This window comes from Bos indicus, chromosome 21 (genome assembly GCF_029378745.1).
Source record: "Bos indicus isolate NIAB-ARS_2022 breed Sahiwal x Tharparkar chromosome 21, NIAB-ARS_B.indTharparkar_mat_pri_1.0, whole genome shotgun sequence".
NCBI lineage: Eukaryota > Metazoa > Chordata > Mammalia > Artiodactyla > Bovidae > Bos > Bos indicus.
This window is the reverse complement of record NC_091780.1, coordinates 26732653-26757627: the sequence shown is the minus strand read 5'-3', so window position 1 is coordinate 26757627 and position 24975 is coordinate 26732653. Positions and strand designations below refer to the sequence as shown.

Here is a 24975-nt window from a genome sequence, read left to right as displayed (position 1 = left end):
GGGAAGCCTCTGGTCACTTATCTATTGAGTTGTATTTTTCTTATTGACTTTTATGACTCCTTATATTCAGAACAGTCTCTCTCAATGATGTGAATACCACTTCGTTAGGTACATACATTGCAAATATTTCTACCAGTTTATTGGTTGTCTTGTCCATTTCTTTAAGCTGATTATGTTTTAGTGACCTCAAACAAAACTTTTTTCTTTTTTTTTCAAACAGAACTTTAAAAAATTTCTGTATAGTTTGTGGTCTTTTTGCCTGGTTTAAAATCTCCTTCGCTAACTGATTTCATCAATATATTTTCCTAGATTTTTTTCTAAAGATTTTACATCTATTGCTTGTCAACACTCAGATGTTTTCATCTGCGGGGAATTTATCTTTTGTACATTGTGTAAGATAAGGGTACACTTACTTCTTTTCCCATTTGTTTTTCCCTGGCACCATTTATTGGAAGTCTGTCTGGTCCCATGATTTGTAATGCTGACTCTTGTAAATAACAGCTTTGGCTTGCTTCAGAGGTGCACATACCAAATATTCTCCTTTCTGAACATGTGCATACTTTCAGACTCTTTATGGTATTCTACTAATCTAGTTTTCTCTATGCCAATCCCACATCTTCTTTTAAAAGAAAAATGTAGGCCATTTAAAAAAGTTTTTATTGAATTTTTTACAATAGTTGCTAGTTCATGTTTTGATTTTTTGGCCACAAGGCATGTGGGATCTTAGTTCCCTAACCAGGGATGGAACCTGCACCCCTTGCATTGTAAGGTGAAGTCTTAAACATGGGACCACCACTGGACTTCCAGGAAAGTCCCTGGGAGAATTTAAGAAAGAAATGAGTGTTTGAAGAGTACAACAGATACAAGGTTTTGTAATGAGACCTAAGATCAACCTTTTGTGTTCTTAGATAAGTCACTTAACTTCTCTGAGTCCCAATATCTGAATCTATAAACCAGGAGTAATATCCACATCGCAGAGGTTAATAATGGTCACAAAAATAGCATTTGCAAAGAGCCTTCCAGAGAGCCTTGCCTAACACACAAAGCTGAGAGTTATTAGCTTCTTTTAAAATTTTATGTACCCAGATCCCCTGACAGTCACTCTTTAGCATACATGCTTTCTACACCCTTTTCTGGGGACAACAAAACACAGCCCTTAGGAAGAGTAATATGAGAGCGTCTACTCAACTTCAAGAGCAGGTTCTATAAATTCTTCAGTGACAAAGCTGGCCTGGGCTATTCAGTGTTCAGAGCAAAGTCATTTTTATTGTAATGAAATTTTAAAAGGCAGTTCCATTAGTTACACATATACACAACTGACTTAATAACTGTTAGTCATAGAGAACATTCAAGAAATACAAATGATTTATCCACAGCACGGTTCACATTCATAAGAAGAAAGGTTAAAAGAGAAACGATTAAGTGCTGAAACTGTCCTCTGAAGCTCATCTGGGAATTATCTTGTTTTTGGAGGAAAATGAGATTGTTAACCGGAAGCAGGCTGCCTTGTTCCCATAAAAGGTGGAAAAACCTCCCTTTTTCCACCTCCACATGGTCACCACTCTACGGTCTTTGGCCCCAAGACCCAGGCACACCTACCTATGCATGAAGAGGTGCCGGTATTCCAGCATGATGCCTCTCAAGCTGCCCCAGCCCACAGGCAGCGAGGAAAAGGACAGTCAGATCCCTTCATACCCAAGATGAAGATCTGGCCAGGAGAGAGGGCTGAATGGACAAGTTGGGTTGTCCCTGGCAAGTCAGGACACAGCGACTTAATGATCAAACCCATACTTCCCAGTAAAGGAAGGAGCATTTCCACCCTGACTCATGACTGGCTACTGCTGTTAAGTGACCAGCATGGTCCTGCTTATGTCATAAATGTTAGGGAGCAGGTAGGTTGTGGGGGGGGGGGGGCGGGGGTAGAGATTCAGGGCTCATCTGCTAGTCCAGGGGCTGACGTAGAGGGAAGGGAACACGGTCATTTCCCTGGGACCTGACTCATCTCTAGACTGAGCCTGGTCACAGCACTGACAGTGTCAAGGGTGGCTGGTCTGGGGGACAGAGTCTCTTATGGACTCAGGAGAGTCATGCTCTTCAATGTCAGTCCCATCAACTATCAGTATTCTCATTGCAACAGGTATTCACGAAACAACAAAAGGGTGAATTTGATCAACTGGGAAGCAGAGAAGAATGTGGGTGTCTGTGATGGCTCTGTTGCTCCCTGAAACCAAAACTACAGATGAAGCCAGTAGGAGGCATATAGAGGCAGAATGTTCTAGAACCCCTGTAGCCACCATCACAGTCACTAACCCAGCCTTGGCCAAGCCTCAGCGTGGCTGTGTCTGTGTGCTCACCAATGGTTCAGGCAGCCACCACATGGCTTTTTTGAGGGGAGAGCCTTCTGCTTGCTCAGCCAAAGGAAGCCACTGGAAGGCCTGGGAGATGCAAGATGAGGTGTGAATGAGGAAGAGAGTCCTGGAGCCAAAGTCCTAGTGTTGTTCCCCTTCCCAATCCAGCTTTTCGTCCATCTCCAATAGGAAAGGAAGTTGAGCTGAAGGCCACGCTGACGCAGGGTCCATGGGCATCCTGGTCTCCTGGCTGGGCAGGATCAAGGCTTCTACAAACTGGCATTACTAGGCTCTCCAGGACTTTAATGCTCATTTGTCTCAAAATTCCTTGTGTGTGTGTGGGGGCGGGGGTGGGCAGAAAGCATCCCTCAGACATGTGGTCCTCTGGGTGCTCCCTGTTTTCTGAGTGGCCACATGGTGCTTCTAACACTCACAATCAAAGCGTGGAATGGGGAATACAGAAAACAGAAAACTCAAACTGCCAGTCACACTGCAGCCACACACCCCTCCAGGGCTCCTGGGACACAGCTGGGAGGGGAGGTGGGCTTACTTATTTATTTTCTTTTTGGCCACACTGTGCTATGTGTAGGATCTTAGTTCCCTGACCAGGGATCGAACTCAGGCCCCAGAAGTGGAAGCTCAGAGTCTTAACCACTGGACCACGAGGGAAGTCAGGTTGAGGCTGTTTAGTTATGATGCTCTCCATTACATCTGGCTTTCATTTGCTCACGAATCCTTGCCTACTAGGACTAAGAACTGAGAGGTCCTCATCCTAGACATTGTGTAAGTAGATGAAAGGTCCTGGGGGCAAGACTGTTCTCCTCTGTCCTGCATCCCCTCAGCACCCAGTACAGCCCGGGTGGGTGGCAGGCTCCCAGTCAGCATGCCAATCAGTGTGTGCACCTTAGAAAACCCCCAAACTCCCTCCAAAACCAGAAGAGACAAACATACCTCCCCCTTCAAACTCAAATTTATAGACTCAAAGTCACAAGAAGTCTGTTTTCATTTCACCGAGAACCCATTCTTTGATCCAAAAGCTATTTTGGTGTCTCTTCTTGGGAAATAATTAAGTCTACAGTCTGGGACAAGTTCAAGGCTGCAGGGGGGGCAGAGGTGACCCCAGGAGCGGGGCACACCCAGGGGAGGCCCCTTCTGGGTCTTGGTTCTGTCAGGGTCGGGGGACGTTCAGCCACCTGCCATTATCCCAGGAACCAAAAGGCTTCTAAAGGTTAAAAATGACATCCGTGCGTCTAAACCCCAAATCCAATCGCCACTATATACACGAAGATTAAAAACCACTCTAGAAACTGTCAGGTCAGTTTTAATTTAGAGCCCATGACCTGGGATCACACAAAGCTGGCTACCAGCCAAGGGTAAGCTCGTGAACAATGCTGGACTTTAACAGCTGGAGCTTCCCAGGCCAGAATGAACGCCCATCCGCTCTGGATGCTGGCCAGCGCTGGGGTTGATGCAGTTTTCAGAGGATGAGAGCAAACACTCTCCACGTGGCTCCTTCCTGCAGATGGGGCTCACTCCTGGCTCAGGTAGCCCAGAAGCGACTCCACTCTGCCGGGCCCCTCAGAACCCCAGGAGGAGGGGTACAAGGATTGTTCCGAGCCAGGCGCCTGCAGGGGGCATGGGCTCCTCTGCCTGCCGCGAGGTGGCCACGGGTAGGTAGCCTGTCTCCCTATGGGTGTCGGTGAGCTGATGGGATGGGGAGGCAGGACAGGAGGGGGACCACTGGGAAAAGAAGAGGACACAGGAGTTTCCTTCCTTACTGTAAAGGGCACGGGATGGAGTGGAGGTAAGTAAAAATGGGGAATCATCTCAGATCTGAGAGAAACAACAAGCCAGGGACCAGAGGCTCAGAAGTTAGCCAGGCAAGCTTCTAGAAGTCAGCTCTCACTCTGTCTTGAGACAACCTGGGGTGGGGGTGGGGTGGCAAAACCAGAACTGGAGCCCAAGTCCTCTCCCTCGAAGACCCGCCCTCTGCCCCTCCTGAGAAGCCGCTGTCCCCTGCCTGGACTGAAGAACTGACCTAGCAGAGCAAGCAGCTCTGGGCCGGGACTCCTGGGGTCGCCGTCAAGTGCCCGCCTGCTCAGTTCAGCCTGTCTGCCTGGAACCCAGGCCCCAGGCCTGGCTCCCTCTGGTCAGGGTGTCCTCCTCAGCTTGGCCGGGGCTCCACCTCCACCACACACCCTGGATTCTAGACTCTCGCTCTTGCCACACACGACAGACATGGGCACAGCACATCCTTCAGGACAAGGATTCACATTACGTGGCACAAAGTACACGCCTCATGGCAACATGGACGGACGGACAGATGCGGCTGAGCCGGGAGACAGAGGAGCCGGCGTCCACCTGGGGGTCCTCGGCTGCTCACCTCCAGCTCTGAGAACACAGGCTTTGTGCCCTCTCTCCCCACTACTCCCTGAGCCCCATGCGGACACAGAAGTTAGAAGCCAGGAGAAACCAGATTCCAGCTTCCAGGGCAGGCCTGGGCATGCCGCTTGGGCTCTCTGGGCTGTAAGTGAACTTTACATAGACACAAATTGTCCGATAGGAGATTATTCACAACCAGATTTTAGGAACCCAATGGGTCGGCCTCCCAAGCACACACAAGTAAAATACAATAAATAAACCCACCCCTGACGTCTACCAGGCTCCTGTTTGGTGGCGGAGCAGCCACTGCTGAGGGTTAGAAGCTGAGCAATGCGACAGTGGCAGGGGGAACACGGCGGGGGCGGGGGGAAATGAGGTGTCTTCTGCTGGGGGGGGTCCTGCCACAGGACAAGCAGGGCAAGGGGGGCCCCCGTTCACGATGGCGTCGACGTCACAGCAGGGGGGACACTGCTCTGTGAAGCCTGGCTTTGCCCGCAGCTACTCCGAAAACGGCGGGAACATGCCCAGGTCGGCAAAATCTTCAATGTTATAGTTGCCGGTCCCCTGGGTTGGATCTCCGGGCATGGGCAGCATGTCCTGCAGGAGAGAGGAAAAGAGCGCAGGGGAGTCGGCTCATCCCTCATTCTCCTGGGCAGTGGCACATCCCAGGAGCCCAGCCTGCCCGCCACCCTCACGGCATCTCTCCAACAGGGCAGCCTGGGAACACGTACCCTCCCCACCGCCCCCACCATCTGACAGATGCTCTGCTGGGTTCCTCCAATGTCTGAGACCCTGGGTAGCTTTGCTGTCCTGGGAGATGTCATTGCAGCAGGAAGCTCTGTCTGTTTAAAGCCTAGCCAGGACACAGGGTGCACAAGAGGCCCACTGGTACCAGTTTGGTACCAAGCAAGTTATATACACAACCGACAATCAAGATACGACAGCACTGCGATGCAGGGAAGGGCAGGAGGGCTACGTGTAAGGAGAACTGAGTGGGCTGTCTTCACCGTGTACATCGAGGACAAGGCCAAATCCCTGTGGGGTTAGACTTCACCTTTCACGAGTCCTTCAAGTTCTCTGGGACTCAGACTACCCATCCAGAAAATGGGCAGAGCTATATTTCAATCCTTTATGGCAATTTCCCCAAAGTGTGCTGTGTCCAATTCTTGGCCCACGAGACACTCTGGGAGAAAAGAATTCTGCGGACAAATGAGTTTGGGAAACGAGGTGTACTTTGCTGCCCTTCTGTAAACCCTCAGTCATCATTAGTACATAAAGGCTCTGTTAAGTCCTGTAGTCATACAGATGAACCTATCTGCAGGGCAGGAATAGAGATGCAGATGTAGAGAACAGACGAGTGGGCAGAGCAAGGGAAGGAGAAGGTGGGACAAACTGAGACAGCAGCATTGACCTATATATACCACCACGTGTAAAACAGAGGGCTATTGGGAAGCTGCCATATAGCGCAGGAAGCTCAGCTCTGTGATGACCTAAAGCAGTGGGATGGCAGGGTGGGAGGGAGGCTCAAGAGGAAGGAGATACATGTAAACATGTAAACATGGCGGATTCACTTTGTTGTACAGCAGAAATTAACACAACATTGTAAAGCAATTATATTCTAATTTTTTAAAAAAGAAACTGAATAACTGTTTAATCATGTCTCACAAATGTATTTGACCAAAAATTCTTTTTAGCATCGTTACCATGAAGAGCCAGGTTAGGGAAATCTGCTTAAATGGTGACTGTGAGGCATAAGGAGGGGCCAGGGCTCAGCATGATGGATGGAGGAAGGGGGGATAGTCATCATGGGTCAGGGGTGGTCAGGTGAGGGCCTGGGTGAGGCACCTCTCTGCAAGTATAAAAGGATTTTGTCTCTTTGGGGACCTGGGTTCTACAGCTTTGCCTGTGAAGGTGCTGCTTGAACTGGTGGGAAAGGAGCTTGAGGCGTTGCTGCTGTTCAGTCACTAAGTCATGTCCAGCTCTTTGTGACCCCATGGACTGTGGCCCGCCAGGCTCCTCTGTCCACGGCATTTCCCAGGCAAGAATACCGGAGTGGGTTGCCATTTCCTCCTCCAAGAGATCTTCCCGACCCAGGGATCAAACTCGCGTCTCTTGCATTGGCAGGCGAATTCTTTTCCACTGAGCCACTAGGGAAGCCCCAGCTTGGGGTGAGGGTGGGGTAAATGGAGAGCTCTCCCATGAGAGCTTTGTAGTCCTGTGGGTCCCAGGTGAGCCCTGCTCCAGCCACGCCTTGCGGGGCAGGCTCTGGAATGTGACAGAAGGCACTTGGGGCTCTTGTTATCAGGTGTTTCTCCCTCATGAAGACCTGGTAGGATGGACGGGACACAACCCCACTTGGAGCCTCTTCCCAGTGAGAACTTTCCTGGCTGAAAGTGGGGCTCTGACACCCAAGGGGGCTGAGTCCTGCACTGTGGTATGCCAGCGATATCTGTTACTGCTGCACACTTAGGGAATGGCTCAAACCAGGGGTCCCCAATCTCTGGTATCCAAAGCCTGATGATCTGAGGTGGAGCTGATGTAATAACAATAGAAATAAAATGCACAATAAATGTAATGCACTTAAATCATTCCGAAACCATCCCCTCCCACTATCTGTGGAAAAACTGTCTTCCACAAAACTGGTTGCTGGTGCCAAAACGGTTGAGGACAGCTGGATCAAACAACGGAGGAGTTGCAAGGCACCCAGGCAGCTTCAATCAGCAATACGTGCCTGGGGCTCAAGAAGGGAGCCTCGCCTCTTTCTCCTCCTGGAGCCCCTGGAGTTGGGGCTATGACCTTCCCGGGAGGGGCCAGAACTCACAATCTCTATCAGCAGTCGGTGCTACAGCAGGGAGGCAGAGACCGAGGGGGAAAGGAAGCAGAGAGAAGGCGCGGGTACCTACGAGAAGGCGGTGCTCGCTGATTTACCTGGAACACTTCAGTCTGACCGGGCTGCTGGTGGGAGTGCGGCTCACCGCTCTGCTGTCCGTGGTGCTGGCTTTGCCACTGCGACCAAACTTCAGAGGGCCGCCCTTGGAACTGCCCGCTACTCTGTCCGCTCTCAGCTGAAAGATCCGACATAGAGGACACTTCCTTTAAAACCCAGCCCATGACTTCAGGAGACCCAAGAACCACTACAGCCCAGAGGACCCCCGCACTCCATCCAGAGCGGGCTGACAGTGCTCGCTGTCCCCCTCTGCCTCATGCTGGCTGACAGATAAGAAGCTGGTTTGGCACCCGAGGGCTGGATGGGTGAAAGAGAAACAGGAGCTCTCTGCCAGATGGTGCGGGTACTGGGCAGTGAGGGTGGTTCTCCCCGAGTGTATCTGCCAGGGTAAAGTCTTACAGCCCTCAGTCCTTCATGATCACTGCTGGAGGCATGTCTGTGGCCGAGAAGCCATCTCCTAGATGTGCAGGAGAATGGATATGCAGTCTCTGCCACTCCAGATACCCCAGCTCACAGGCTGCTCTTTAAAGGAACCCTGTCCTGCCAGTAGAAGAGCCTCACTCAGCAAAACTTGACCTCCACCAGCCTCACTGCCTTCTGGGTAACTCAGCTGAAGCCACACATGGCATTCCATGAAGGTCCTTCCACGGGGGCCAAGAGCCATAGCTCTTTCTGCCCGTCTCTTTAGCAGAGTGTTTCTCAGCACCACTAGTTTGAGAGGTAAGGCATTTGGGTACAGCTTAGACAAGGAGATAGGTCTCTTTGTGGGAATTGCCAGATAAATTTGTGAACAAGAGCGACCTTGCTCTGTCCACAATTTACAAAAAATACCTGGTGGAAAAACAAAACTTAGAAAAAAAGAGCAGAATTTTGCCTAAAACATTTTAAAGATTAACCCAAGGGGGCGAGAAAGGGAATATTTCCTGCCATATATGTAAACAAGGATGTCACAATCATCAGCAATTGCAGACACCATGGATGGGGAGCTGGTGAGCCCTGAGGGAACCGAGGAAGAAAAGAATACCTGCCATCCAGCAGCCATCAGTCTGCAGCCACTCCCTACTGGGAGCCTTGAGGAAACTCAGGATGTGAAAACAGGATACTGGCCCCAGATAGGTGAGGTGTACATCAAAGGAATGATTTCAGTGAGCCCAGACTCTTGTATCTTCCCATACATGGAAAAGTGCTAAATTCCTTAACCTGGCTATCTGGTCTTCTTTAACAATAATCTTTTGGTGTTCAGACTACCTGCCCTTTGTTGCAAAACTTCTATATCACCTGGCTTCTCCCCTCACCTCCTCTGACCAGTTCTCTAAGGGTTACTTGAAATGCTGCCTCACAGGCTTGAAGTCCTAAATCCTGTGCATGCTCAGTCATGTCTGACTCTTTGCAACCCCATGGACTGTAACCTGCTAGGCTCCTCTGTCCATGGAATTTTCCAGGCAAGAATACTGGAGTGCGTTGCCATTTCCTACTCTAGGGAATCTTCTCAACCCAGGGATCCAACCCTGGTCTCCTGCATTGCCAGGAGGATTCTTTATCATTGAACCATCAGGGAAGCCCAGTCCCATCAAATAAAACATAATTCTCAACTTTCAGGTTGTGACTATTTTTTAAGTCTACCAGGGTTGGTTTATCCTAAGGCATATTAAAAACTGCAGGCACTTTTCCTTGTTCCAAACCATTCAATGACATTTTGGAGGTGACAGGCTCACTGTCCAGCTCTATAGAGCAGAACAGGTCCCATCTTGGCCCTACTTGTTCTTCAACAGTTGTTCTGACCATGGGCGACCCCACTCCCCACCTGATAAGTGGGCACTGGGTTCATCTTGGGTGGTAGTTTAGATGGTGTTCAAAGGGAAGAGTCAATCCCTTTCTCTCTCACATCTCACCTACTGCCTGAGACATGAAGGGCTTTAATAAAACATATACTCCCTTGAATGGTTCACCACGGCACCTTTCAAGCTCTGCGTGATCACAGTTGGTAAAGGGATCCAGAAACTCAGGTAAGGATACAATTCCTGATTGCACACAAGAAGGAGTTAAATCTACTGTGCATACAGGATTTTGTTGTTTAAACAAATGCATCTGGCTTTGCTGAAATGCCTTTCCCGAACACTCTCTCACGATATTCCATGGGCCAGGGACAACTTTTTCATAGAATCATGTCCCCTGGCCCGGTTTGGGAATGGTGGTGGTTTAGTTGCTAAGTCGTGTCCGACTCTGGTGACCCCATGAACTGTAGCCTGCCAGGCTCCTCTGTCCATAGGATCTCCCAGGCAAGAACACTGGAGTGGGTTGCCATGATTTGTGAATAGAACAATCTAGAACAGTCCTGGTTCAAAACTGTAGCAATATTAAATGCATAGGACTTCCCTGGGTGTCCAGTGGTTAAGAACCTGCCTGCCAGTGCAGGGGAACTGGGTTTGATCCCTGGTCTGGGAAGATCCCCCATGCCACAGGGCCATAACCACTGAAGCCCGTGCACATTAGAGACTGTGCTCCAAGACAAGAGAAGCCACTGCAATGAGAACCCTGTGCATTGCAACCAAAGAGTAGCCCCTGCTTGCTCCAACTAGAGAAAGCCCACATGTGGCAACAAAGACACGGCATAGCAATAAATAAATAAGTAAATAAAATGCTTAAAAAATGTGCAGCAGCCCCAGCTGGAGCAGTGATGGAAGCCCCACTGGTCAGATACCCACCCCGTCCTGGAGGCCCTGAGGTTGAGCACGAGCTGGGCCATCTGCTGCTGGGACAGAGGATGGATGGACACAGGCACCTCTGCTGAAGGTGGGGCTGGGGCAGACCATGAGGGCTATCCTCATGTATTCAGGGATGACTGGCTTGGTGTCGCTGTACCTGTGTTCTCTCTGGCGTGTGCGTCCTCCCCCTGCTCTGCGCCTGCAGGATTCTACCTGTACTCCGAGACCTGATCGAATGTGACCTTGAACGACTGACTCCATGCTCTGTCCTCAGTTGGCCTGTGGCACTTGTGCTGTCTCTCAGGATGGTGCCCTTCACGCTAAGATGACTCATCCCCAGATGTGAGTAACTTAAGGCCAGGGACCTTATCTATTAAAACGTCTGTTCCAGGCTTCACGGAGTACAGTGCCTGGAATAAAGCAGAAGTATCTGCTGGGATTTCCCTCTGGTCCAGTGGCTAAGAGTCTGCATTCCCAATGCAGGGGGTCCAGGTTCAATCCCTGGTCAGGGAACTAGATCCTACATGCCACAACTAAGATCCCACACAGCCAAGTAAATTTTACAAAGTATCTGCTGAAGGCAAGAATGAAGGAAGGAAAGAGGAGCAAAGGAGGAAGAAATAAGAACGCTCTATACACTTTCACTTCTATTCCCACTGGAGGCTTCCTGGATATCACCAATTTATAATGAAGCTAATACCCATCTTCTCATCAGTCTTCCTTGGTGATAGCCAGAGCCAGGGGAGGGGGGTGGAGGGGGAGGATTAGAGGAAGACTAGCTTCCCCAACTTGTGTCTGGGGGTGGTTGTATTCATGAACAAGACAAAATTTCAGAACAAAAATTCTTAAACTTCTGGGAAGGGAAGTACTTTTCTTAACTGCGTGCAATAGAAAAAAAAAATTAATGAACTGGATTGCTTTATTCATTTATTTATTTTTATAGGGATGTAAATGCAACATGATGACTAAATAGTTAATACTGTTACAGGGTATGCCTATTTATTTATGACCCTGCTGCGTGGCACAGGAGATCTTAGCTCCTCAATCAGGGATCAATCCCATGCTCCCTGCACTGGGCATGTGGAGTCTTAACCACTGGACCACCAGGGAAGAACTGGTTTGCTTTAGAAACCGCATAAGCTAGCTAAGGAAGCAGGGAAAGGGCTTGGTATTTTTGGAGTACTGACTAGGTGCTAGGCATCCCTCGGGATACTTTTTAGACATTCTTTAATTTCTTCTTCACTCTGACGCTAAGAGATGAGTCCATCTTCCACATTTTTCAGATGAAGACACTGGGGCTCAAAGATGTCAGGAAATGTGCCCAACTCATTTAGCTTATGAATACCAGAGCCAGGGTTTGAACCGAGATCTGTCTGATGCTGAAGCCCAAGTGCATTGATTTGATAAATAGTTTTCATAGTGAATGCTATGTACCCGACACTGAGCAGTGGCTGGTGATGCAGTGGGTTGCAATGGTCCAATTCATTGAGAAAGACAGATGAGTAACTAGGCAATTGGAATTGTTGTTTGTTTAGTCGCTCAGTCATGTCTGACTCTTTGCAACCCCATGGACTGTAGCCCACCAGTCTCCTCTGTCCATGGGACTTCCCAGGCAAGAATACTGGAGTGGGCTGCCATTTCCTTCTCCAGGGGATCTTCCCAACTCAGGGATTGAATCCAGGTCTCCTGCATGGCAGGTGGATTCTGTATTGCTGAACCAGCAGTGAAGCCCAATTGAAACTGTTAAGACTGCTTATAAGGGAAGCACAGGCAATTGGAAGGACAGGGCTGTGAGACTTAAGCCAATCTGCATCTTCCTGGAGGAAGTTATATCCACCGACAATCTAGAAGATGACCTCACCCGTCATGTGGTGGGACAGTTAAAGGGGAAAGCCCTCCATGCAGTCTCTGCTCCTGACACTTTTTTCTGAGCTGCATCAGTGACCTCTCTGATTAAAGAATGAGTAATAACTACAACATAACCTCCCCAGGATGATAGAGCCCTGTGGGGTCTTAGACTAAACCCTGGCCCTGACTGACCAGTACCACAGACCATAAACAGGGCATGTTTGTGGCCTGCCCCCAGGATATGTACCTACAAGCCTCTTTCTGGAAAAAGCCCCAGTGTTGCTTCATCGATCCGAAAACCACGTGTGTGACTGCAAACCTTAAGCATGGGTTCCAGCCACGCCGTGCTTGTGTTCTGTGGGCTGCCTGCGTAAGACCTAGGCTGCTACATCCCCTGGCTGGATGCCTGGGCCACCTGCCAGCCCAGGGATTCCAAACAGAATATACGAGTAGGTTGCTACCATCTGGGCCGACTGGGTGGGCTTTCACAGCAAGAGTCAGAATCTTGGGGAGCTTGTCAATTTCTAGACTGTAGACAAAGGGGATGACAACTTCCTTAAAAAATTATTGGCACTCAATGTTCTCTTTTCAGCTTTTGCTAACTAATAATTTTGGTGAGATTCATTTGATTTGGAAAGTGCATTAAGACTCAAGGTTTACCTGAAGTCTCATTCAGAGGTCCTAAGTGGTTGGGTTTAGCTCAGTGGTTCTCAGGCATGGGTGATTTTGCCCTTACCCGCCATCCTGGAGGTAACGTCTAGAGACATTTCTTTCTTTTCTGATAGGTAAGAAGTAGACCTTTTTAGAGAGACACACTTCACAGACAGGGTGCGGGCATCTCAGAAGGCATATGTATGTGTGTGCATGCTCAGTCGCTAAGTCGTGCCTCACTCTTTGTGACCCTATGGACTGTAGTCTGCCAGGCTCCTCTGTCCATGGGACTTCCCAGGCAAGAAAACTGGAGCGGGTTGTCATTTCCTACTCCAAGGGATCTTACCAACTCAGGGATCGAACTTGTTTTTCTTATGTCTCCTGCACTGGCCAACGGGTGAGTTCTTTAACCACTAGCACCACCTGGGAAGCCCTCCATGAGCTTTAAATAAATTCAAGTGTGTAAAGCATTGAGCACAAAGTCAGTATGCGGTGTGAGTGAGCTGCTATCATAATTATTACAATATTATCATCATCCGAAGTAAGCTAGCTGCATGGCAGCTGTAACAGTGGCTGCTTAGCCTGGAGCCCCGTTTGTGCAGTCCTGCTCTTGGTCAGAGAGTTGTGTGGCAGCCTCAGCCCCTGGCTCTGTCCTTCCTGTGTTCCACCTCCATTTGCACTTCAGAGCCCAGCATTCGGTAAGTGGAGACCAGACAGAGGCACAGAGCTAAAGGCTCTAGTCGCTGGGGCAGGGGGTGGCATCCCTTCATTTCTTGTTAGGGCCGCCCTGAGATACTTCTAGGCCATACCAGGGGGAATGCTGACTCTCCTGGGAGCCTCTCTTGACTCCCCCACTTGCTTCCAACAGACTTGGCTGTTGCACCTCCAGCACTGGCTTGCCGGCCTCTCTGTAGCTGTCTCTCTCCCCTGCCTCGGTGTCTGCACTGTGACCTTCTACCTGGTCAGAGCCGAGTCTCCTCCCAGGGCTCAGCACAGGGCCTGGCATCAGGAGGGCCAGCAAGTAGGTCAGTGCCCGGTGGGCCCTGTGCTCCCAGGAAGGACTAGGTGCCTGCATGCCAAGTGTGCTCAGACTGGTCATAGGGGTGGTGTCTCTCCACATGCAGCGAGCAGGGGGCCCTCCTGGGAACCAGGGACCTCCAACCTCAGGGTGGGTCCAAGTTGAGCTCCTGGCTGGCTTGAAAGCAGCTGCCTTTCAGGAAGGGCCTCTCCTTCCTGAAACAGGGGACTGTGCTTCTAAACTCACCATATCATCTGGCAAGGATATTTAAAGGCTGAGTGTGAGAACCTGCTACAAGTCTATGGGATTCATGCAGAGAGACACCTGAATCTGAGGGGAGGGACAGATAAAGGGTTGGGAAATGCTTGCCCAACCCCCAGACCTGGGGCTGCGGGGCCAGAAGTGCTGCTACTAGCGGTGGGGTTGGACAGGGGGTGGGGGCAGCTGACAACTCAGGTGTGCGCCAGGGGCAAGGCGCCACATACTTCCTGAAGCTGACGTAGCCCTAAAAGGACACTTGCAGCTCAAATGGAAACGCAGGTGTCTGCTTCAGGCTTGCCTGAGAATGATGATTCTGGAAAGGAAATGCCCCCTGAGCATGACTGTCTCCACAGACAGCCCTGCAGGAAGGGCACACCAGCTCAGGCTTCTTGCCAGCATCAGGATCCTTTCTGAGTTCCTGCTCTGTGACGTGGGACTCAGACCCTGGCAGACACACGGAGTGGGTCATTTAAACACCCGCAGCGTGAGCCCGCAGCGTGAGCAGTGGCAGGGGCTCCTGGGAAGTCCACCAGAGGGAGCAGACGGTTAACCCTTTAGAGCCTGAAGTTGTGCAAACAAAGCTAAGCAAAGTGTTCTTCCATGGGATAGGATCCCTCTTGTAATATTAAAAAGAGAGCGAACTTTACGATGTTTATCATGTACACAATTTATTGATGCAATGCATCATCCCTATGACCCATACTTTCCCAGCTTTTTGAAACAAGATCACAGTAAGTTCCCTATATAAAAACTTTCAAAGATGCAAATATGCCCAGCTATTGTACTACACTACTGTACTTTTCAAGGTATGGAACTGTAAGATTAAAAATGCTTGCTTTTTTTTGGTTTGTTTTTATGTATTATTTGTATGAAAAGTATTATAAATCTATGGCAGTACAGTACTATATAGCCAGTTGTGTTAATTGGATATCTAGGCTAATTTTGTTGGACTTATTAATGCACTCTTGGAACAGAACTCATTCATAAGTAGGGGACTTACTGTATAGGGTTTTTGACTTGGGTGATCTAAAAGTCCTTGCCAAGGGCCATAAATGGTTAAAATAGTACTCAGATGACATCAGTGCACAGGAGACCCAGAGCCTTGACAATGATAAAGTCAATCTACAAAGCCAAGGTCTAGGCAGCAAGTCCCTTAGGGACACCACTGGCCTCCTGATGGCCAGAGAGAATTTGGAAATCTCCAGACCTGGTACCAGGGTTCTGAGAGCCCAGGGCTCAGACTCCCACACCAGAATGTTCAGAAATGATCTTAGCTGGCTCTCCCAGGAATTCTTCCCCTCTGTCCCCACCTACCGAAGCCTGGAGTTCTGTTGGCCAGACTGGAGTAGGCATTCCCGCTGGGCGAGGAGGTAGCCGGACTGGAGAGAGGGCTGTAGGACGAGGGGTCTGCAGGATATGTGTGGCTTGTTCCGATCCCAAAGGGAGAAGACTGAGTCTTGCTGGACTGCGAGGGGAGTTGCTACAATCAGGACAAAGCGAAGAGAGGGCCAGCATCACCAGCAGGCCCCCTCCCCACACCCTCCATGGCCCCGGTTGGTCACTGTCACACGCAGGTCCAGCCTACACTGGCAGCCCTGCTCTGGGCTGATAGTGACTCCAGTGGCCTCCTGGCCTGCTGGGCACCATGCCCAGGATCAGGCCAACATGTGCTGGCCCAAGAAACAGGACTCAGGTCCTGGATCTTCAGGGTCTGGTTGAAATTGCCCTCCAGGGACTCAGTGATCTAAGTCCTCTCCCTTCCTTGGCAGAGGAAGGGGGGACCTTGGCAAGGACTCTACCAGTCCAGGATACAGATGTCCCCAAAGTGACAACAGGGAGGCAGGTGTGTCCCCAGGTTGACGACCTCATGCACTCCGGGGCCAAGGGAACTGAGGTTCTGAGTGCTGAGGGGCTTGCTCCTGATGGACGGTCTCTGAGTGCCTGTCCCCTCCCCTGGTTCCCCAGAGTTGCCTCCAGACTGCTGGGAGAAAATGCTGTGAAAACAGACTTGGTACCATTGATGGGTACCTGGTTATCAAAGTACCCTTTGCCTCCATGCTCCTTGGAGCCTGGCCGTGGTTGAGGCAGTCAGCTCCAGCTCCATGCGCTGACTTGTTCTCAGAGCCGGGATTCCCAGAGAGCACAGCTCAGGTGCTCTGCGCCCTCTGGGGACCTGGGGCAATACCCTTGCTGACGACCATACCTGTCCTGGAAAGGGCGGACGGCTTCCTGTCCAGGCCACCTGACTCTGGTTGAGCTGCCTGGAGATCTGGGACATGTTCTGACTTGTTGAGGATGAGGACTGGATGTCGTTCACTCCAGGCACGTGCACCACGGCAGAGCTGCGAAGGAAGAAACAGCACCATGGGACTTTCCTGGTGATCCAGCGGTAAGACTCCACCTTCCAACACAGGGGGCTCAGGTTCCATCCCTGGCCAGGGAACTGAGATCCCATGTGCCTAGGGGCAACTAAGCCTGTGTGCCACAACTAGAGACGCCACAGTGCCACAATGAAGACACAGCACAGCCACAAAAAAAAATTCCTGCACTAACCATGATTAAGAGGAACTTCACTCCTGAGATCCCTTCCTCACTTAACACAGGGCTCCTTTCCCATCTCCCTCTTGATGTGTGTAAGTGACCTCGGGGCCTTTTCTGATCACCGTTCTCTATTGGGGTGGCGGGGGTCTCCTCCACCGCTTGGCCCTGGCTGCCCTCACAGCACTGACTGGAGAGCTGGCAGGAGTGCTGTGGACCCCAGGAAAGGTGCCCTGGTGCACAGGGCCCGTGGGACCACAGCAGGACTTGGGTGGGGGACAAACTTAGGGACGTGCAGCCACAGCTGTGCCATCCTGCCAAGGGCTCAGTGCCACTCATCCCATGTCCCTTCCCACTCAATCCAGCTCAGGCCCTGCAGATGTACAGGAAACTGGCCGTCCTACAAGCTTACAGCTTCGTGCCACTCTTTTAACTAATTAACCCATTCGTTCTATAGACCAGTGATCTAGTGAGAGCCTCCCCAATGCCAGGCTCCACAAGGGGACTGGTCCCTTCTTCTGTTTCAGTGACAACAGCTGGTGCAGACTCAGCATCTCTGGCTGGACCATCTGTTCTAAGCACCTGCCTGCAGCCTCAACTCCTCCACTCCACCCCTTACACCCCTGTCATCACAAACTTTCTCCAGGACCTTGTTTCCTCAAGCCCCTCTTCTACCATGAGTCGTCCCAGTGATGAGTCCAAACTCCCAAGTCGAGCACAGTAGTCAAGACTGATAGATTCATCTCATTCTTTTCCTCCCAGACTCCAGGAGTCCCCATGTCTCCTGTCCCTGGACTCCGCTCAGCACAATCCTGATGCCTGTGCACCTGCCCTTGCAGCAGGTGGCCATCTGCTGTTTTGTTTCTGGGCCTCCCCCTCCCCCTGCCCCCACCATGCTGTGCCTGGCTAGCCCTCCTCACCTCTGCTCCATCCTGGCTGCCCTCTGTCCAGATGGCAGGGGGTGGGGAGGGAGAGGGGGAAGCCAAGTGTTACAAGGACTCGATGAACACAGGCCTAGGCGGGCCTGGCATGGAACTACAGCAGGTCACCATGTGCTGAGTGGGTGAGTAACCAGCAGCAGGGGAAGAGCCTGGAGCCTTGGCCAGTGCTCCGCAGAGCCAGGTGACCAGCAGGGATTATGTCTCAGGGGCAGCTCACAGGGGGCCACCATCTTGTCCTCCCATCCCCAGACTAGAGAGTAGCTGCTCCAGGAAAGAGTTCCCCAGAGACTCAGAACAAGTCACCATCTACTACAGCCCAGCTGCGGGGCTGGCAGAGCTACTCTATGACCTCAGGGGTTAATGTCTCATGGTGCTGCTGCTGACCACCTGCTGCCTCCCCTGAAGTCAGTCCACTGACCCTTGGTGAGGGCCATCCTGGCTGGGACCTGTTCCCGGGGTGGCTGGTCCACCTGCCCAGTCTTGGTCCCTGCCTGATTCTCAACTGGACATTCAGCTCTGGCCAAGTCAGCCAGAGGCTGGGCTGCTTGGGGAGCCCCATCCCACCAGGCATGGGTCTGAGATGCTTCTGCTAGTGGGTCTGGGGGTACCCAATGGCTACCACAAGTGCCCACCACCCTCCCTGAAGGTGTCTGTGCCCTAGCCGAGCTCCCCAGCCCCTGCTCCTGCTGCCCTGGGAGCCCCTGGAGCCAGGCCCCATCCCTGGTGGTGTTGCTGGCTTCCTCAGTGACTTACAAGAGACCCCTGATGCTAAGAACCAACCCTGGAAGCACAACATCCTACTTATACCTCCCATGAGCCGTCCTTTAGGCTGAGACCCCAGGCGTGGTGGGCTGAGTGGTCCTCTCCCCCTTGGAGTTCGCTGTGGCCTCTAGAAACCGAGGGGCAGGGTACTTTCTGCTGCCCTGTCAGGTGTCCCTAGGTCTGTCCTGGCTAGAGCTACCTCACTCCCTTCTCCATGGCAGGCACCTCTGCAAACACAGTGGCTGGCACCTTTCACATCCAAGAAAGAGCAACCAACACTTTGTATTTATGGTGGCTCATCAAGGGCTTGCAGGTCGGAACTGGAGCTCCCGGACCCCTCAGCCTGGCCCTGGCATACAAATGTGTGTGTGTGCTCAGTCATCTGTGACTCTTCGAGACCCTATGGACTGTAGCCCACCAGGCTCCTCCGTCCACGGGATTCTCCAGGCAAGAATACTGGAGTGGTTGCCACTTCCTTCTCCAGGGGGTCTACCTGACCCAGGGATTGAACCTACATCTCCTGCACTGGCAGGTGGGTTCTTTACCACTGAGCCATCTGGGAAGCCCGGGCATTCGAATGGGTAAGCACTAAGTGAGGTTGGCAGTATTTGCTGCACACAGAGTCAGACTCTGAGACCCAGGGCTTCACTGAGTAGGGGCCTCTTCCTGCCCTCTTGCCCACCCCTGCTCCATGTCCCGCACTCCCAGCTTATACCTGAAGGCCTTTCCCGAGTGTCCAGCAGGGAATGGGCTTCCTTGGGAGTAGATCTGCTGTGTTCCTGCCGCAGAAGCTGAGCTCATCATCTTCTTCTCCGCTGGGAAAAGTAGAGCAAGGGTCACCCTGGAGGAGTTCCCGCCCTATAGACTCCAGGGCAGGGAGCCCCGAGCACCCCCACAGAGAGGCTAAAGAAATGGGCTCAAACCCCAGCTGGGCCTTTAGATCTGACACGAGCAAGAGGGTGGTAGTTTGAGAAACAGCAGTGGGGATGGGAGCTCTCTCACTCTCTCTTGTAATTGAGGGGTCCGGGGCTCCCTCGAAGCACCCTCCCATTTCCCCAGAAGCTCAAAGACCCCACTTGCATCTTATTCCTATAATCTCTAACATCTCCACTTGCAGTAAGATACCAGAATAAAGGAGATGCAGATGAGTTACATGGCAGCTATCCTGTGCCTGGACAGACCCCACATCTGCACCTGTCTCTGGCTTGCTGGTGGGGAGGTGGGCAGAGCGGGCAGATCCTTCCCTGGGTGACCACGAGCAGAGATGGACACTCAGGATCCCGGACTTGGGGCCCAGGGATTGGGCTAAAGGGACCATGGCTAAATCTCCCACATGTGTCAACAAACCTCCATGATGTTTTTAAAAACACGGAGGCACTGCACAGTTTTACTGCTCCATTGTCTTTTACTGTGATGATGGTGTTGCTCAATGGGAAATCCCTACAGGATGGAAAGAGACCAGATCTTGGGTGTGTATTTCTAACCTAATCACAAGGCCTTGGATCTTGGAGAGAAAGAGACGAGGCTAAAAGTTGCAGGAGGGGGACTTCCCTGGCAGTCCAGTGGTTAAGATTCTATGCTCCCACTGGTGGGGGCACAGGTTTGATCCCTGGTCAGGGAACTAAGATCCTGCAAGCCACATGGGGTTGCCAAAAAATAAATAAAATTAAAAGTTGCAGGAGTAAGAGAGACTTCTGAATTTCTCTTGAGTATAAACAAGCCATTTTTTTTTCTCATGTATTTAAGATTTTTGGTTGTTGGTTAAATAAGAAACATTTATTTTTCTCAATGCTCCAGAATGTTTGTGGGGTACAAAATTACATATGTCTATTAAATCACATGGGCTTCTCAGGTGGTTCAGTGGTAAAAAATCTGCCTGCCAATAAGAAGATGTGGGTTCGATCCCTGGGAGGGGAAGATCCCCTGGAGGAGGAAATGACAACCCACTCCAGTATTCTTGTCTGGGAAATCCCATGGACAGAGGAGTCTAGTGGGCTATAGTCCATGGGGTTGCAAGGAGTCAGACATAACTGAGCACGCATGCACATAAAATTATATATATATATTTTTTATGTGCATGCGTGCTCAGTTATATATATATATATATATATATAAATTTTATATATATATATAAATTTTAACCTTCTATATCTTTCTTATTATTTTGAGCTACATAAGTGGCTAGAGATGAAGAAAAGTATATTGAAATCTTCCACTGCAATTTGGCTTTATCAGGATTTCTTGTGTTTCAAACTATTTTTGGATTTCACATTTCAGTGTTCATGACGTATCTTCATTTTTAGGTTCCACCGTTTATCTATATAAAATAAGCTTCTTTCCCCACTGAATGCTCTAACTTTTCTTTGTGCAGCAAGGTCAACACCTCTGCTTTCCTCCTTGGTTTTGCAGCACCATCAGCATCTATTCTTTCAGGTTAAATAGTTTCACTCTGTTATCATATTTTATCATATCATATCATATCACTGTACTATCATATTTTGGGGGCATACCATTCCAGAATTAGCAATCAGGAGCCCTTGGACATCAACTTATTGCACTACTCATGCTATTCATAGTTTCTTCTATTTCACTTTATTTTTCTTCTGAGTATTTTGCAAGTTGCTAAAAATGTCCTTGTCTTTTCTTGGAAATGATTTGGAAGTGAGACCTCTTTCCTTTCCTTTTCTTTTTTTTTAGTCATTCATTAGTAGTTATGTTTTTAATATTTGAAGTTATATATCTTTGTAAATGTCAGAGATAAAAATAGTATAGACTGATGAGAAATTTCTGTTCCTAGTACCCTCGCCCAAAGTATGTATTTTTGCTGAACTGATTTGACTTGGGTTTTTATTTATTTTTAAATATCTTTTTATCTTCTAAGAATTTTTATATTAATTCTACATGTTACTAGTTTCACTTTTTCATTCCTACTACTTTTCCAAACTTTCATTTCCAATCTTGGGTTCTGTATTTTGATTCATTTCACAATGACTTCTCCTGCAAGTGATTTTTTCCAGGAAGTATAAGTAGATGGCACATATCTGAGAAGGTCCTTCTGTTCCTTTTTTTCTTTTTTGGCTGCACTGGGTCTTCCTTGTGATGTGTGGGTTTTTCTCTAGTTGAGGCACTAGGGCTTCTTATTGTGGAGCACAAACTCTGGAGTGTGAGGGCTCAGTATTTCTAGTATGTGGGCTTAGTTGCTCCATTGTGTGTAGGATCTTAGTTCCCCGACCAGGGGTCAAACCCATGTCCCCTGCATGGAAAGGCAGATTCTTAACCACTGAACCAACTCTCTGTTGCTTTTTCATATAGGAAAGCAGCTTGGCTGGTGGAAAAATTTTGAGATTACGTATTTTCTTTCCCCTTCTTTTTCCTTTTCTGTTAACTTTTTTTTTTCTATTTTGTCATCTCTGTGGGAAGATGTCTATGTCTGTACAACATTAAAATTTCAAATGGATTTCCCAGAAATGCTGTGGGTGTGGCCAAATATTTCAGGATTATCTGAGAGGAAGAAGAACCAGTGATATGTGGGACTGTTTCCTCTTGCTGGAAGAAACCACATCTCTTTATGAAAATGGAAGAAATACTGTTGTGGGCAGCTGGCACATGTGGATGACCGGCGATGGGGAGGAGGGGGAGCACCAGCAGAGAGCCCTCGAGTCGTGCTAACAGGTCTGTCCTCTGCTCGGAGCCGGGCGCTGGGCTGCGCTGGCACCTGCTGCCCTCAGTTCAGGCTGTGCTGTGCTTAGTCAGTGAGTCGTGTCCGACTCTTTGTGATCCCATGGACTATAGACCGCCAAGGCGCCTCTGTCCATGGGGTTCTCTAGGCAAGAATACTGGAGTGGGTTGCCATGCCCTCCTCCAGGGGATCTTCTCAATGCAGGGATCGAACCCAGGTCTCCTGCACTGCAGGTGGAATCTTTACCATCTGAGCCACCAGTTCAGGCAGCTTCCTGCTTTCCTAGCATGTAGTCCCCAGCCACGTGGGAATAGGGCTGGGGTCTTCCACCCCACGAGCTGACAGCAGGAGGACTGGGATCTGCTTAGGGCCTCTCTGTCCTCCCCTAGGCCACGCTGTCCCTGTTCCTTGGTCTTGGGAGGATGGTACTGGGGGTCCTGTCCCTTTACTGCGTTTCCCACGATTCTGTGGCATGAGTCAGCAACATCTCCCTAAACTGATCCCAATTGTGCTGTATTTCGCTGATCACATGAAAATGGAATCTTTTTTTCTGAATTTTGGAACTGACAACAACATTTCCAAGTTTTATATGTGATCACAGACTGATCTCTGTGGCAGTCTGAGTTGGGGAGTGAGGCGGCTACACAAGTGGGTTCCATGTGACACCTGAACTTTGGACAGCACCATTTTCTTTATAAGATTTCTTATATTGTTTTATTATTTATTTATTTTTTTGGCTGCGCTGTGCGGCAAGTAGGGATCTTAGTTCCCTGACCAGGGACTGAACCTGGAACCCTTGTCGTGCAAGCACAGAGTCCTAACCACTGGACATCAGGGAAGTCCCGTAAATGGTACCACTTTCTCTAACAGCGACACTAACACAGGTGGACACCCTGGTGACCACTGCAAAGGATGACTTATGAACACTCATACCATGGAACGCTATGCAGGCAATAACAATGCAGATTATTTAACAACCTAGAAAGATGTTCGTAATAGACACGTGAAAAAGTAAGCTACCAAACAGTATGAGCTCAATTCTGTATATAAAAAGAATTCATATGTCTTGCTCTAGTGGGCAGGGCCATGCTCAGTAAATCTTTAACCCATTTGTCTCCTCCTGGGAGGCTGTGCTCCCTCCATGTTAGTTGCTTCGCCTTCAACATCAAGAAGATCAAGCCAGTCAATCCTAAAGAAAATCCACCCTGAATATCCATTGGAAGGACTGATGTTGAAGCTAAAGCTCCAATACTTTGGCCACCTGATATGAAGAGCCGACACATTGGAAAAGTCCCTGATGAGAGAAGTTGAGGAGAAGTTGAGGCCAGGAGGAGAAGCAGGAGATGGAGGATGAGATGGTTGGATGGCATCACTGACTCAATGGACATGAGTTTGAGCAAACTCCAGGAGATAGTGAAGGACAGGGAAGCCTGGTGTGCTGCAGCCCAAGAGATTGCGAAGAGTCAGACACAACTTAGCAACTGAACAACAACGTGTAGAAAGACAAAAAGGACAAGCTTTAAAAAGTTAAAAAAGATTAAATGTAGGTGGTACGATACTGGATCATTTTTATTTTCCTTTTTAGGCATATTTTTATTTTCAAATATGGTCCTCTCTACATTAGAGATTAAAATTTTTTTAAAAAATAGGGACATGTCTTTGGCTTGATAATACTAAACTGTACCATGATGAATAGAGCTCATTTACTCCAGTTCCTCAAATTTTGAAGATGAGATGTCAAAGGCCCATGAGATGTCAGGTGGTTGCCCCAAGGTAACAGGTAAATGAGAGATGAGTTTGAGAATAGAGAGGATTCATTAGGACCCCTGAATTTGGTGTTCCTTTTACACCTTGCAGTAGTCGCTGTAAATTCACCCCCAAGGGTGGCCAGCTGGAGGCAACTATAAATCCCACCATCTCACCACGTCAGCACTCTTCGGGAACTTACATGCACTGATTCCTGCAAACATTTCGGCAAACCGCGGATCTCTTTCCTGGGAAAAGATTGCATCTGCCTTCTCCACGGACTTCCCTGCATCATGAACTCCGGCTGGCAGGTTGGGGACAGGCACCTGTTTGCACGTGAAAACACAACAGCATCCCTGGGTGTGAGGGGCAGAACAGACACACCAGATCCCTCTCCCTCAGAATCGCTGGCATCTCAGGCTGGGGTGCTGGGTAGGGCAGGGAGCTTTTGTATATGTGAAAGATAGAACACACAGGTGTGGGTGTGAACAAAGGGTCACAGAAGGCTCACTGGAGTTCCACCGATCACTTGGAGAGAGAGAAATAAAAATGATCAACTTAGTCTAAATATCAGGGAAAGTGAACATAAAGTTTAATTGGAGAGAGATGCCAAGTACCAACACAAGCTTCAGTTTCTCTAAGGCCAGAAGCAGTGAGAAGAGAAGGAAGGAGAAGGGAAGGAGGGGCCCCTGAGGAGATGGCCAGGAAGAGGTCCCCTGAGAACATCAGGGTACAGATTAAAGGTGGGAGGGGCAGCACGGAGGCTGCAGAGCTGACAAGGTTCAGAGCTGGGTGGTCTCCAAGTTCCCACACAGCCTCTGGATCTCAGTACCGGTAAGTCCCTTACATACGAACCAGTTCCATTCCGAGAGCATGTTCTTAAGACCAATTCGTTTGTAAGTCTGACAAAGTTAGCCTAGGTGCCCAACTAATACACTTGGCTATATCGTACTTTACTCTCATAGGTTTATAATACTTCTCACACATCTGCACAAAAAAATGAACACAAAAAAATTAAAAGAACATTTTTAATCTTACAGTACAGTACCTTAAAAAGTACAGGAGCACCAGCTACATCATCACTGCTTTTATGCTTGCTTCCCGACACCCTGGGCTTGAAATAGACACTGCACTGCTGTCCTCTATATA

General features: G+C 49.6%; 1 protein-coding gene across 6 annotated transcripts in view; it reads right to left on the bottom strand.

The window, feature by feature from the left end:
* Nucleotides 1–1246: 1246 nt before the first annotated feature.
* The window catches only part of ARNT2 (aryl hydrocarbon receptor nuclear translocator 2), a 193128-nt gene continuing 169399 nt past the window's right edge, over nucleotides 1247–24975 (bottom strand). For 4 of the 6 annotated variants that reach the window (XM_070775241.1, XM_070775245.1, XM_070775246.1 and 1 more), the window contains exons 14-19: nucleotides 24029–24152; nucleotides 19117–19216; nucleotides 16364–16502; nucleotides 15475–15640; nucleotides 7659–7795; nucleotides 1247–5327 (exon numbers count right to left, since the gene is read on the bottom strand). In XM_070775241.1, the coding sequence (XP_070631342.1) occupies nucleotides 5229–5327; nucleotides 7659–7795; nucleotides 15475–15640; nucleotides 16364–16502; nucleotides 19117–19216; nucleotides 24029–24152 (765 nt within the window). In that variant the 3' untranslated portion in view covers nucleotides 1247–5228. Of the gene's footprint in view, nucleotides 5328–7633; nucleotides 7796–15474; nucleotides 15641–16363; nucleotides 16503–19116; nucleotides 19217–24028; nucleotides 24153–24975 lie in introns of all 6 variants that reach the window. The other 2 variants (XM_070775243.1, XM_070775242.1) reach the window with 2 other exon arrangements.